General features: G+C 41.4%; 1 protein-coding gene across 14 annotated transcripts in view; it reads right to left on the bottom strand.

Moving 5' to 3' along the window:
* CD44 (CD44 molecule (Indian blood group)) overlaps positions 1-13722 on the bottom strand; it is a 54716-nt gene that overhangs the window by 12271 nt on the left and 28723 nt on the right. For 2 of the 14 annotated variants that reach the window (XM_061997697.1, XM_061997692.1), the window contains exons 6-14: positions 12273-12368; positions 9424-9549; positions 8312-8434; positions 7664-7768; positions 6328-6507; positions 4826-4987; positions 3639-3821; positions 2598-2783; positions 664-924 (exon numbers count right to left, since the gene is read on the bottom strand). In XM_061997697.1, coding sequence (XP_061853681.1) covers positions 664-924; positions 2598-2783; positions 3639-3821; positions 4826-4987; positions 6328-6507; positions 7664-7768; positions 8312-8434; positions 9424-9549; positions 12273-12368 — 1422 coding nt within the window. Of the gene's footprint in view, positions 1-663; positions 925-2597; positions 2784-3638; positions 3822-4825; positions 4988-6327; positions 6508-7663; positions 7769-8311; positions 8435-9423; positions 9550-12272; positions 12369-13722 lie in introns of those variants that run through there. The other 12 variants (XM_061997693.1, XM_061997695.1, XM_061997696.1 and 9 more) reach the window with 12 other exon arrangements.

Raw genomic sequence — 13722 nt, forward strand, 5'->3', positions numbered from 1 at the left:
CTTACGCACCACACACAGGCTCACCATGGTGGAGGGAAATGCTGCCTACATATACAGATGCCAGTGACAGATGGAGAGGGAAGACCTTCTGAGAGAGAGACCACAGCAGCAGCAACAACCTGACCTGTAGCTCAGGAGCATGCGGCCACACCGCAGTGAGGAGGAGAGAGGAACTGAAAGCAGAATCTGTGGAGTGTGACTCCTCTGTGATGGTCCGGCCGTCAGCACTGGGCAGCACTCCCCAGCCTTGGTGCTGCTGCTGCTGAGTCCCAGGAGCAACCTCTGACCAACCTGCCAGAGTTCCTCCACCACACCAGCCATGCTGCCAAAGCACAGCGAGCCCCATCTCACCAGCATGCCAGGAAAGGACAGGGCTGGGGACCCAGAATCATCACAGTGCAGAGCCGTCAGGAGATCACCCAGAAACATGCTGCAGCAAAGGACAGAAATCACCAAGAGCACCAGGAAGGAGTCCCCTATGACCTTGGCCAGGAGGGCGTTCTATCAACAGCACAGATCCCACCACAGATTCTTGCACCACAAGTCCATACAGAGAATGCAGATCCCCAAGGTGAGAGAGGGAGGGAAAGGAGTCAATTTCAGAAGAAATAATGCCTCATTTCACACTGGGCATGGGAAATGAGTATGATCCATTACTCTTACTGGTACCCATCAGAGGAGAGTCACCACCGGGTTTCCTCGTACTGGCTGTGGTCCTGTGGAGGACCTGATCCCCAGGGATGTCTGTGGGGTGTGCGATGCCCTCAGTGCCCTCCCCTGGTTCACGGTCTGAAGGCAGAGGGGGCTGAGTGGGATCTTTGCCATGGACACCATCGGGAGAGGCCGCTGTTGTTACCACGCCATGAGGTGCCCACGCTTCCTGGGTTGTATCTTCTGCTTTCTGAATATCGGTGGAGGCTGTGACTGTTGTGATGATGGTAAAGTTAACTCCAAAGACATCTGCAAAACCCCACCTTACATGTTTTTCCCTCTTTATTACATTCAACAAGATCTACCTTTTTCTTTTTTAGCCTATGTAGAATATAGAGAATAAAAGCAGACACAAGCAAATAAGGTCTTCTGTGTACGTCACATTATTTTCAGTTTGTCTGTTTCTTCACTAATATTCTATTGATTGCTCTAATAGTTGCTTATTCATTTCCTAAATTTCAGTGCAGACTAAAGCATGTAAAGACTTCTCAAAGTGTATTAGCAGCCACCTAGACCTTACTATTTGAAACTGACAGTACCATCATGTTAAAAAATATCTTTTGTGGTTTATTTCGGTATCTTTCTTTTTTCCCATGAGGTGATAATAAGAATATTTGCTTGTCTCCCAACAGAAGAACTTAACATCAGTTCAAATGGAAAATTAAGGAATGAAATTAATACACATCCTTCACATCATCTGGCAGTGCTAAGGTTGTTGTTTATATGATAGAGTAAAAATGTCACAAAGGCACGCTAAGAAAAATGCACAGCTTAACTAAACCCACTTTCAGAATTTCCAAGTGCTCCCAATTATTAGCTGAATAAGAATGGTTAACATTCATTTAAAAATTACACCAGTGAGAGTTAACATCATTAAGCAAATTGAGAAACCAGAACAGTAGCCTAAATTTTGAGTTTTGAAAATGCCTAGTAACCACTATATAGAAGGGAGAAAAAAACCCCCATTGTTTTCAGAATAAATTGAGTATAAAGATTACTGTTGTTATACAGAGTAAGACTGGAATGACTTGATGGAAAATATTTCCATAAATTGTGAAATTTTACTTGTGTTTTCATATTTGCAATTGGTCTGTCAATCACATAAAGCTTAACAGATTGATGACAGTGGACTGTGAAACTTTAGAGGATCTCTTCCGTATTCCAAGACAGGGGTAGGGAGTAGAGCAATGTTAAATTTTAATCCACACAAGATTTGATTTTCATAGCTCTTTGGCAAATCATAAATGTTGCAAATTAAGTGATCTCGATGCAAATGGTTCTTGAAGAAGAGAAAGCATAAATGCTCCTTTCTCCTTTGATTCTTTTTTTTTTTTTCCTTTTTAGCAAATGCAAGAAAGATGCAAAAAGTTCCAAAGGACTATAAAGTCATAAAAATCTGCTATTAAACAACTATTCTATTAGAATGTTTTAAAAGGCATATTTAGATTGGGGATAATTTTAAATGGATAATGTGTGGAGCTTAGGAATTTAAGTTGGAACCTCATTGAACTATGTGTACGAACAGACAATGGTTTTTAAGTCTATGATTAATTTACATCACCTGGCACCCCCACTAAGCAATTGCTTTCTCATTCTGTCCACTAAAAAGAAACGTGGGAAGAGTTGGGGAACATAAGAAACAGGGGAGTTAGGGAAAATGCAGCAACTCTCAACCACAATCCTTGTGGGGATGTTCATATGCAAAAGAAAACTCAAAATATTTGCACTGTACTTCACTGTCAAGTATTGCTACTGTGTGTTTGATGTTAAAGATGCAAATACTGGCAATATAAAGCCCCTTCTACAGGCATGGAGTCTCCTTTGCTGCACAAGATTCTGTGAGCATTGACAAATTACAGAAAATTATTATAATCTGTGGATCTTACTAGTAGGAAGAGGGGTCTGCAAGTGGTTAAGACGATCTTCTATGTCTGGAAAAACTCCAGGTATCCAGTTGACATGGGAGCCATCTGTGGTGGTTTCTTGCTCCCTTTCCCTTCCAGCTCCTGTGCCAGGTGCCAGCGGCTCCTCGGTTGCTTTCTCTCCATTAACATCACCCACAGGCTCTGTGACTGCCACAACGATGGCATGATCAGCTCCAAAGGTGAGCGCTCACAAAACCTCCATCCACATTATTCCCCTCTTCCCTGCACCACAGCAAGCCAGAGGGCACATCCATCTCCCCCACTCAAAGAATGAGAGGAGAGAAGACATGAAGGCCTCCCCTTCTTCTTCCACACTGTCCTTGGCTTCTGAGAGGCACCCTTACGCACCACACACAGGCTCACCATGGTGGAGGGAAATGCTGCCTACATATACAGATGCCAGTGACAGATGGAGAGGGAAGACCTTCTGAGAGAGAGACCACAGCAGCAGCAACAACCTGACCTGTAGCTCAGGAGCATGTGGCCACACCGCAGTGAGGAGGAGAGAGGAACTGAAAGCAGAATCTGTGGAGTGTGACTCCTCTGTGATGGTCCGGCCGTCAGCACTGGGCAGCACTCCCCAGCCTTGGTGCTGCTGCTGCTGAGTCCCAGGAGCAACCTCTGACCAACCTGCCAGAGTTCCTCCACCACACCAGCCATGCTGCCAAAGCACAGCGAGCCCCATCTCACCAGCATGCCAGGAAAGGACAGGGCTGGGGACCCAGAATCATCACAGTGCAGAGCCGTCAGGAAATCACCCAGAAACATGCTGCAGCAAAGGACAGAAATCACCAAGAGCACCAGGAAGGAGTCCCCTATGACCTTGGCCAGGAGGGCGTTCTATCAACAGCACAGATCCCACCACAGATTCTTGCACCACAAGTCCATACAGAGAATGCAGATCCCCAAGGTGAGAGAGGGAGGGAAAGGAGTCAATTTCAGAAGAAATAATGCCTCATTTCACACTGGGCATGAGAAATGAGTGTGATCCATTACTCTTACTGGTACTCATCTGAGGAGAGTCACCACCGGGTTTCCTCGTACTGGCTGTGGTCCTGTGGAGGACCTGATCCCCAGGGATGTCTGTGGGGTGTGCGATGCCCTCAGTGCCCTCCCCTGGTTCATGGTCTGAAGGCAGAGGGGGCTGAGTGGGGTCTTTGCCATGGGCACCATCGGGAGAGGCCGCTGTTTTAACCACAACATGATTTAATCAGCTATGAATTCCACACGTATGCTGCTATGCCTCTCCCATTCCCACCACATTCAAGTCTTCTGCTCACTGTAAACCACTGCTAGCCTTTTCTCACCACAAAGGGGAAAGAGAAGGGAGACCTTTTGTCCTCCTGCACATCCTGCTGTCTCAATGTATTGATTCAACATTTTCTTTTGCTATCCTCATCCGCTTTTTTAATTCATCCAATAAAATCTCGAGGACAGTGAACACAGGGAAAGAACATAAAGAGAGCAGTGGGGATAATTCCCTGACCTATATCTCAGACTGACTGCAGATCCTGAGTTTCAGGGATGCTGTCAAGTGCTGCTGTAGTGTGTTTTATGTTTCAGATATGAGCATCAACAGTAAAGAAACCTTTACATAGGCATCAAGTGGCCTTTGTTGCTTAAGACTCTGCAACGTGATAAATTGCAGACAGTGATTATAATTTATTGTTCTGTTCGTGGTAGCTACAAGACTACCTTTCCTCCCAGAATCAGCTTCAAATTCTGGCAAATTTTTGTAAATGCCTTTCTCTCATCAGTACATGAACCAGAAGGACAAATGACCCAGTAGAATCTATGAAAATAACTCTTTCCCTTGATGAATATTCATAAATTAAAAGTGTTAAACTGATGATGTACAGTTATACACAGGTATGAATTCAACTTTACGGCAAAGACTGTCTGGCAACACCAAATAGTATAAGATGTAACTAAGGAAATAAAAGCAAGCACTGCAAGTGGTTTTGGTAAGTGAAAAATAAATGTCTTATACAGAGCTAAACTGGAAAACTTCTATCTCATCTGCATGCAGGCAGAGCACAGCAAAAATTAATCTCCTTATAATTTGTATCATTGTGTTAAAGAGACCAGTAAGTGACTCCTGTCTGCAGCTTCACACTGTATCTTTCCAAGACAAGCCATCTGAGAGGTGGAAGGAATTAAAGACATATAATTGACATTATTGCTAGTACCTGTGGTGGAAGACTCTTTTTCATGATTATTCTCTCTGGAAGGAATAATTCTATCCATTATAGTAGGTTGTGTGGCATAATCGTCTCCCTTGTCCCAGCCTGGATGCATCAATGTGTCTTGCACTGAGTCATTCTGTTTGGACCCATGGTTGAAGACCATAGCTGTTATGATGATGGTGAAGCAATTATGAACTCAGTATAGAAAGATCCATTTATCATATTATTCTCCTCTTCGGTTCTTGTCTCTATGAGAGGCCTTGCTCACTTGTCTACTACATTTAATAGCAAAGAGAAGTAAAGCAGATTTGCTTCTCATTCTGGCTTACATTTAGAAAAGCTGCCTACTCTCACCAATAGGTCTGACTTCTTCCTCAAACTGAGCATATGCTTTTCAGAGTCAAGATATCTCATTTTTTGACAAAGCATTTCCTCAAATCATGCTGTTGACTTTGTATTGGTTGAATGTCAAGCCAATATGCACCAATGCAGAGTTAAGAACCACAAAAAAGCAGGAGTAACTGCAAGAATGTGACCCATCAGTAAGGTTTTAGCCAAAGAATGTAAGTGTATTGACTATATTCATTTTTTCCCCTCAAAATGTCACCGTTTTATTAGTTTCAGCATCTCCAGGAAAACAGACAAGGAAGCCTGCCAGAGGGGATGGCTAGCACATGCTGTGGATGATGCACACAACACATAAGACATCATTCAACTGGAGAGTATTTGGATTTGGATTATTTAGAAGAATATGGTCTTGTCTGTATCAACCAATATACAGCTTTTATCAGATGGCTACAGTAAAAGTACCTGAATCTTCTAAGTAGCACGATCCAATTTAACCTCCTCAATCCAATAAAAACCAAATAAGAAAATTGCAACAGTGTATGAAAATATCACTTGCAAATAAATTGCTATAGGAGTACAGTATAGTATCTGTGTATATCAGCAAGACATTGTGCTGTATCACCAGTATGATGGAACACCCATGGTTTGATACCTTAGAGGAATGTCAGCTTAGAGACTTCTGAAGCAGTAAGCTACACAAAACTTTGGCTATTAACATTACATTTAGTTGAAGGAATAGATCCACTTTATATGGATCCAATGACTGGCAACAGAGAAGTGAATTCAGCTCCCAAATATATGAAAAATGCAACAGATGTTATTATTTTTCCATTTAAACCTTCACTGTTTCCTACACATAAAGCTCTGGTAGACAGACTGTTAAAACCTTGTGACTGCATGACACAGAACACAAAACATAGGAGGCAGTTACAGACTTAATCTACACACAATCCAAGTAGGAGACAAATCAAACCTCCAAGAATTGGTTTGAAGAAGAGAACATTTTTTTTTTCTAAAAAAAGAGCATCAGAATTGCTCAGGTTTATTTACTGAACTGCTCTTATGGCCTTAGAATGAAAAAATGTTAGCAAAATAATCCCAAAAAGAAATCTTTCATAAACCCTGACAGTAAACTAAAATGTGACCTGTAATATTACCTGTATGAGTAGATGCCTTTTCAATATCTTTTTCACCTGCAACAGTAACTTCGTGTTGTTCAGTACTACTAGTGGCATTTGCAGGATTTTGTTCTTGACTGATCCAACCGGCATGAACATTGTGTAACAGCGGGTGTCGGGTTGGTCCTTGATGTTTTTCATTCTCATTTGTAACTAGCACTGATAAAATGATGATTGAATAAATAATGATCAAAATACCCAACACCAGTCATATAACTCATCTTCATGGTCTACACAACAAGGGTGCTTGGTTTTTATGTTTTGACTTTTTCTTTTCATTATTGCGCTTGCTTTGAAGTGAAAGATGGAAGAAAACAGAAGTCCTTTGGAAACCCTATCATACAAAAACATCACCAGAACTGGAAGAGGATTTAAGTGTTCTAGAAAGTATCCCAATCACCAATGGCAGAGAAAAGCCACAGAAGAAGTAGTAGAAGAACAGATAGAAACAACAACATACATCTCTAGATCATATTTACTAATACTGACTTTACTGTTGAGTCTGTGTATTCTGGGCTTTTTAAAGTGGAAAAAGATGATAAACTTTCTCGTTTGAGTTAATATCGCAATTAAGTAATTACAAGGCTCACTCCAAGGAAATTGTCACTTCTTTTGGGACTGGATGAATGAAATAAGTAGGTTCATGTATTTGAAGCATACTTGTTCTGAACTCAATAATAATTAAAGCTCTTGCTGATAAATGATTTGCTTATTCTTTATTTGTTGTTGTTTACATAGCAGAAGATGCAGTCAGAAATCACCTGAAGTACCATCACCCTAAGAGATTTTCTAAAGAACATTAAAAGGCTTAGAAAAGACATATCAGGAAAAAAAGAAGAATACTACCTGTAACACTAAGACAAGATTAGAACTCAGGTTGAAATATATTTGCCTTAGGTGTCCAGTTTTTCTATGAGCAATACTTAAAGGTTAAACAAAGGTCCTTAATCAGAACATGCAAAGAATGAGCTGGACCTGTTACAATAACAATACTTCAGAACTAAAAGAAAGTGATCACAGAAGTGATTTCTTCAAGATTTCAGCAAAAATAGCTGCAGAATGCACACTGTGAGCCTTTGGCTACAGAGACAAGAGGTAAAGTTGCAAGTAATGAAGATTAGATGCAAAAGGCAGACTTGAATGACAGAAGAATGTTGCCGATGCTCTGAGGGCCCCAGCACAAATAAAATAAAGATATTATACTGAACTGAGGCTACTGGTATGGGAGTTACAACCAGCTGCACCATAACAGTGTTATACTTCACTGAATTATATCACAAATCTGAATATAATTTGAAATGCTGAACTGCTTTACCCTTGCCAGTAGAGCTAGGATACTGCTCCTCTTCATCTGTATAAACTGGGTTCCAATGATCTTGTGTGGAGATTTCCAGAAGAGTTTCATGTTGAGAATCCACAGCTGTTAGGACAATGAATGATTCAACACTGACCATGCTCTATATCTACTACTGCAATTCTACTGTTAATGTATGTCATAAGGGTGATGGAAAATGGAAATACATGCAGAATTTATCTGTAATCTCTCTACTCTTCTTATCAAATTCCTTTACATCAAACCGGTGGTTCCTTTCTTTGAATTTCACAGAGGCAAAATTTTCTCAAAAGAATGGTGAAAATAAGCAATAGAAGAATAATGTCTAGCAGAAGTAGTGCAAAACCATTACCAGCTATAAACATTTAAATTCAAATTTGAAGAATACTGTAAACCAGGAGTGAATGCAGCAAGAAGTTAATTTTAAGAAGTGATAGAAGAGATATTCATTCTATTGATATGGACTTCATATGGGCTTTTTCCTAATGCTAAAGACACATTTCTGAAGAAACAGTTGATGAGGAGAACATTCCATTTTCACACAATATGTGTGTGGCAAAGCAGGAGGAACACTAGGTAGGACAGGAAAAAGAAGATAAGAACCATGCAGAAAGAAAGGAAGTTCCTTACTAGTACTTGGAGCATACTCGTACTTGGCCACACTCCTGTCCCAGCCATGAGACACTGTTGCGTAAATTTTCTCTTCTGAAGAGTCTTCGTCATCTGAACCATTGCCACTTGAGGTCACATCTGCTGTGATGGTGTTAAAGCTGCCATGAAACCCTAAACCACAAGGTCTACTGACAGTAGCTATGTTTTCCCGCGTGCAGCCTCATAATCACAGACTCTACAGCACCATGCTTGCCATGGTCCATATCTCCTTCCGGTTCTTTTGCCCACAAGCAATTCATCATTGTGGGGGGAATCTCATTAATATTTACAAATATCTAAATGGTGGGTGTCAGGAAGTTGGGGCATCTCTTTTTTTCTTTTGTATCTGGTGACAGGACAAGGGGTAATGGAAAGAAGCTCGTATACAAAAAGTTCCATTTAAACATAAGAAAACACTATTTTACTGTGAGGGTGACCAGAGCACTGAAACAGGCTGCCCAGGGAGGCTGTGGAGTCTCCTTCTGTGGAGGTCTTCAAAACCCACCTGGACACGTTCCTATGTGACCTGATCTAGGTGGACCTGCTTTGGCAGGGGGGTTGGACTAAATGATCTCTAAAGGTCCCTTCCAATCCCTAACATCCTGTGATTCTATGATCACTCTGCCATGGCCCTGCTGAAGCTGCTCCAACATGGCCGTTGGCTACATTTGATGCACTGTGCATGCTCACAGAACTGACCATACTATGCCCTCCTCTAGCAGAGTGAGTGCAGACTGGCTTGGAAAGTCCTTCTCATTGAAACAGTCTACTCCTACATTGCTTCCAAACAGGCAAAAAGAAAAACCCCAGTGTATCCTTTGTACAGCTACTCCCATACTCATCCCTTTCAGACACACAGAATACCTCTGCAGGGCATGAACAATGTGGACAACTGCTCAGCTGCCAAATGCGCAGTTGGCAACAGAGAGCCCAGTATTTGCTTTTTTCACTCCAAACAAATGGTGATGAAAAGCAGCGACATGTATCACACTGTCAACCCTCCACCACCTTGTGCCTCTGAAGTTTGCTGCCCCAGTACATTGGTTATTCAGCCCCAAATCAAAGCATCCTCTTAGCACGATGTTCTTTACCCTTGGGTGCTTGCGTGGGTTCCTGCGTCTTCTCTCCAGGATTTGACCACAACCAGTGGTTTGAGAATGCATTCCACTGAGCCTGAGTGGTGGCTGTCTCCAGCTTGTCCTGATGAGGCCCTGGAGCTGTTAGGACATGGTTCATTCAACCAAGATCTTGTTATTGTTTCTTGAGAAGTGTTTCTCCTCCAGCAAAGTCCACCATCACCATCACTCTGAGCATGCTCATGCCATTGAATGGATGTGAGTGCAAGGCAAATGTATGAACCTGTGGTATCATTACATTCCTCCGACAGCAAGAATACCCAATGCCTTTAGTGTAAGCCAAGTTTGAAACATTCTGCTAAAGTATAACATTGTGTTACCAGCTCTTAAAGTCCAGGAAAGGCAAAGAATTCTGTGCAGCATTTTAAGTGTGACAGATCAAAGCATATATCACATGTGAAATGACCCCCATTGTTCTGACTGAAAGCATTCAAAGCTAAGAGAAGGATGCACACCATAGAGACTGAAATCCCTCAGGCAAGCCAAGTGATAGTTCAACCATTCTCCCTGATAGGTTATTCATTAATAAACTGAGAAGCAGAGTTTGCAAGAAGAGCTGAGCTTCAAGTCATACACATATTCATCAAAAGAAAGCAAAATCTACTTCAAAAAGTTTCTCTGGAAATATTTTTATTCTGGCAATTTCTCACAAGCAATATTTTTGTCAGCATATCTTGAAGAGGAAGAAATGATGCCATGTACTCTTTTTCATTCAGGAACAAAACATCTTTAAATAATTAATTTAGAAAATCACCTTGAAGACTAATACCAAAGACACTAGTTCTGATCAATTTTTGTGCAATGTATGAATGGATTAGAAAACACAAGACTTAGGAATCAAAGTTCTAATGATCAAACAGGATAAACCAATGTTCTTCATTCTACAGTAGTTATGTTTTTTCTTAACCGTAAACTGCAAAGTGTACTAAGTTTAAGGACTTAAGCTCAGAACTGCACTTTTTCAAGGTGTAGCTGTTTTGGCAGCAAATCCAAACAGATGTTGCCTTTCTGAAAAGCTGTCCTTGACTAAATAAACACTGTCTCATCTCACGGTCACTTTCTACTCCCTAAAGTTAAGTCTACTAGTACTGGTTGCCCAGTAACAGCTAAAGCCACCAGAAAAGTCCAGGTACAGCACCTTCATAATATTTTTTTTTCCCCAATAGAATCAATCTATCAGCTTCAAACCAACAAGTAATTACACCCATGCTATCACTTCTGTGGTACACATGTATCAGTATTGACATCTTTTATTACCTATCTCTATTCTTATTTTCAACGTCTAAATACCTCTAGTTTTTGCTCTGTAAAATGCTCATGGCCACGATAGAACTGGTAGCAACAGGAAAGGAAGAGACATACGTATTTAGGATCAATACATTTGATAATTAGTGTGTAAAAGGAAAACCAAAAGCTTTCCTGCCTAGAAACAATGCACAGGGTTCTGCAGTGAGTACAGAAACATCTGTACAAGGAAGCATTAAATCACAGACGCATACAAAGGCGAACAAATATGAAGGAAAAATCACCACCAGAATCAGCCAAGCTCTCCACTGTTACCAGATGGGATTGCCACCCCTGTTAGAGGTAGTAGTTTGTAGCAAAACCTTTCACTTGAAACAAGCACCAGAAATTTTTCTACTCGCTTTCAAGGTTTGAGAGAAAACCAACCTGTATTTCTCTATTCCATCTACATACTTATAAGGTGTTACTAAACTTCACTTTCTCTGAGACATGATGTTTGGTTGAATGACTTCTGTCTTTGCTAACTCAGTAAGACATACAATCATTCTTACTCTATCCAGTGATATTTAAATGCAGTAACAAGGACACCGTCCCTCTGAGTCACATGGACCATTTGACCATCTGTCAGCAACCAACAAACAATTGGGCAAATTCCTCAGTATCACTGGCTTCCATAGTGAGGAAAAAATGCTTCAGCAGGAAGCAACTTCCATTTCTACTAGTTCAGTCTTTATTGTAACACTCTTCTGTAGCGCTTGTCTGTATAATTAAAATGTTCTCTCTTTAGGTTCACATTATTTTCTCAGGCAAAAGATCTTTATCACTCTAAACTTAAGAACTAGAGTGACTATATGTACAGTTCCATTTTGAAATGTTTAAGATATTTTAAAAGTTTTTATTTGCTGTAGCTGCTGTGCACTACATATTTGACACAAGTGTCACAAGCAGTTTTCCCCACTCAGTATAGCTACTTAAAATACTACTGTTCTTTGAGCCCTGAAAGTCTGTGGAGCTACCCCAGGCCCCATTTTTCTTCTCATGCTTATTGCCAACAAGAATGAAATTATTTCTTTGCAGTGCACAAGTGGCTTGGCAACTGGAAATGCTATTTAAAGCACTGCTTTGGTGAGCGAGGCCACGATTTTGATGTAGATAACCCACATTCACAACCATAAATATATTAATTTCATAAATATTTCCACCACAAATTGACAAAAAATGTCTTTTTCTACCTTGGAAATAAGTTGAATTCAAGTGATAATTAGTTGCACTAATTTGTGGTGTCTCATAAGAGTAAGTACTGGTGATAAAAAACACAATGGGAAATAGGGGACAACAATCTTTCTGACCTCATGTATAAGGATTGAAGTAAACATACAGTAAACCTTCTGAAGTTTATTTCTGACTAAACAAGTCTGGAAAGTATTGTCTTTCAATGTTTTTCCAAAACTGGAGATAATGTATACCTCACCACTTACCAGAACATCCTGTTGGAAGAAAAAAAAGCAGTTTTAATGCAATCTATAGCTTATATAGTTATTATAATACATAAATCTTACTAGTACTTGGAGGATACTGTCCATCATCTTTTTCAGGGTAGTCATCAGTTGCCGTCACCAAAGAGATGTCAGGCGATACAGGAGAAACTTCATCATCTGTATGGTGATTGATGAATCATTACTATTTCATCAGTTGAATTGTAACTCAGCACCCAAAACTACTCCCATTATTCTATACTGCAAGCACAGTAAGGATATCACCAACACAGATTATTTCAAAAAAAGAATGTATTTACAGTGTTACTGAACATTTTGGTAATTAACTGTTCATGTGATACAAGCTCTGATTGTACCTGTTTACATTCTGGACAGGGATTCTAGAGCAATGATTGAAGTAATCTGTATTCCCCTCTTTACTGAGACATATTCTGACATTTAGTCCAAAACCCAAATTCTCCATGTAAGTAGAGTTGATAAGAGCTGTCACCCAAACAACTGAAACACATGGCATATGTATTGGGGAATGGCTCTGACCCTAGTTCCTTAGGTGTTCTGGTTTAGCAAGGAGCAGCTTCAGCCAGAGAAGGAGGAAGGAAGGAGAAGCAATAGGCCGGAGACCCTTCTGCAAGCCGTGGCGAGAATACAAGTTGTGCCCCTGAAACCTATGGAGATCCGTGGCAGGACTGAGAGCCACCAGCAGCTCCATGTGAGTGAGCCCGGACGGGCGAGGGACTGTGTGGGGAGACGGCCATGGCCCAGGCCGTGCTGGAGAGCCTGCGCGCCGCAGAGCAGCCCCACACAAGAGGCAGAGAGGAGCTGCAGCCTTTGGGATAAGTGCACGTCGGAGCAGCCCGTGCAGGGCTGCTGTGTGTGTGAGTTACCCCACGGACTTGCAGGGAGGACTGGTGTGGAGTTCACCCGTCCTGAGGAGGGACAAACGGCAGAAGTTACTGGGAACAGACTGACTGAAACCCCCACTGCCTGCCCCCCCGAACCGTTCAGGGGGGGACAGGGTAAAAACCCCTGGATCAGGGCTCTGAGCCCGGGAAGAGGGGAGGTGTGGCGGGAAGGTGTTCTTAAAAAGGCTGGTTGGACTCTTCATTGATGTATTACTCTGGGTTGTTTCATTTTGGTTATGTTTTGGGTTTTTGGGGGTATGTTTTAGTTGATGTTGCATTAAATTATTTTCTGTTTTCTTCCCCAAATCGAGTAGCCTGGTCTGTTTTGTCCTGAACCTTAAGCGGCAATTAAGCTCTCCCTGCCCTTGAGCAATCCTCAGCCTCTTCAGTACTCGAGGCTAATCATGGTCTTTGTTCCCTGATGGGCCTAAACCATGACATTATTGGCACCCAACTTGGGGCCTGCTGGAGATTGGGATTTGTGATAAGGATGGTGAATTGGGAGTGGTAAAGGACAAAACAGGCGACTGGGTGAGGCTACCTTGTGTCTAGGGGTGGATTTTTATTTATGTGTATTTATTGTGTTATGTGTATATCATTTATTTTCACGG

Source organism: Colius striatus, chromosome 6 (assembly GCF_028858725.1).
Source record: "Colius striatus isolate bColStr4 chromosome 6, bColStr4.1.hap1, whole genome shotgun sequence".
Classification (NCBI taxonomy): Eukaryota; Metazoa; Chordata; class Aves; order Coliiformes; family Coliidae; genus Colius; species Colius striatus.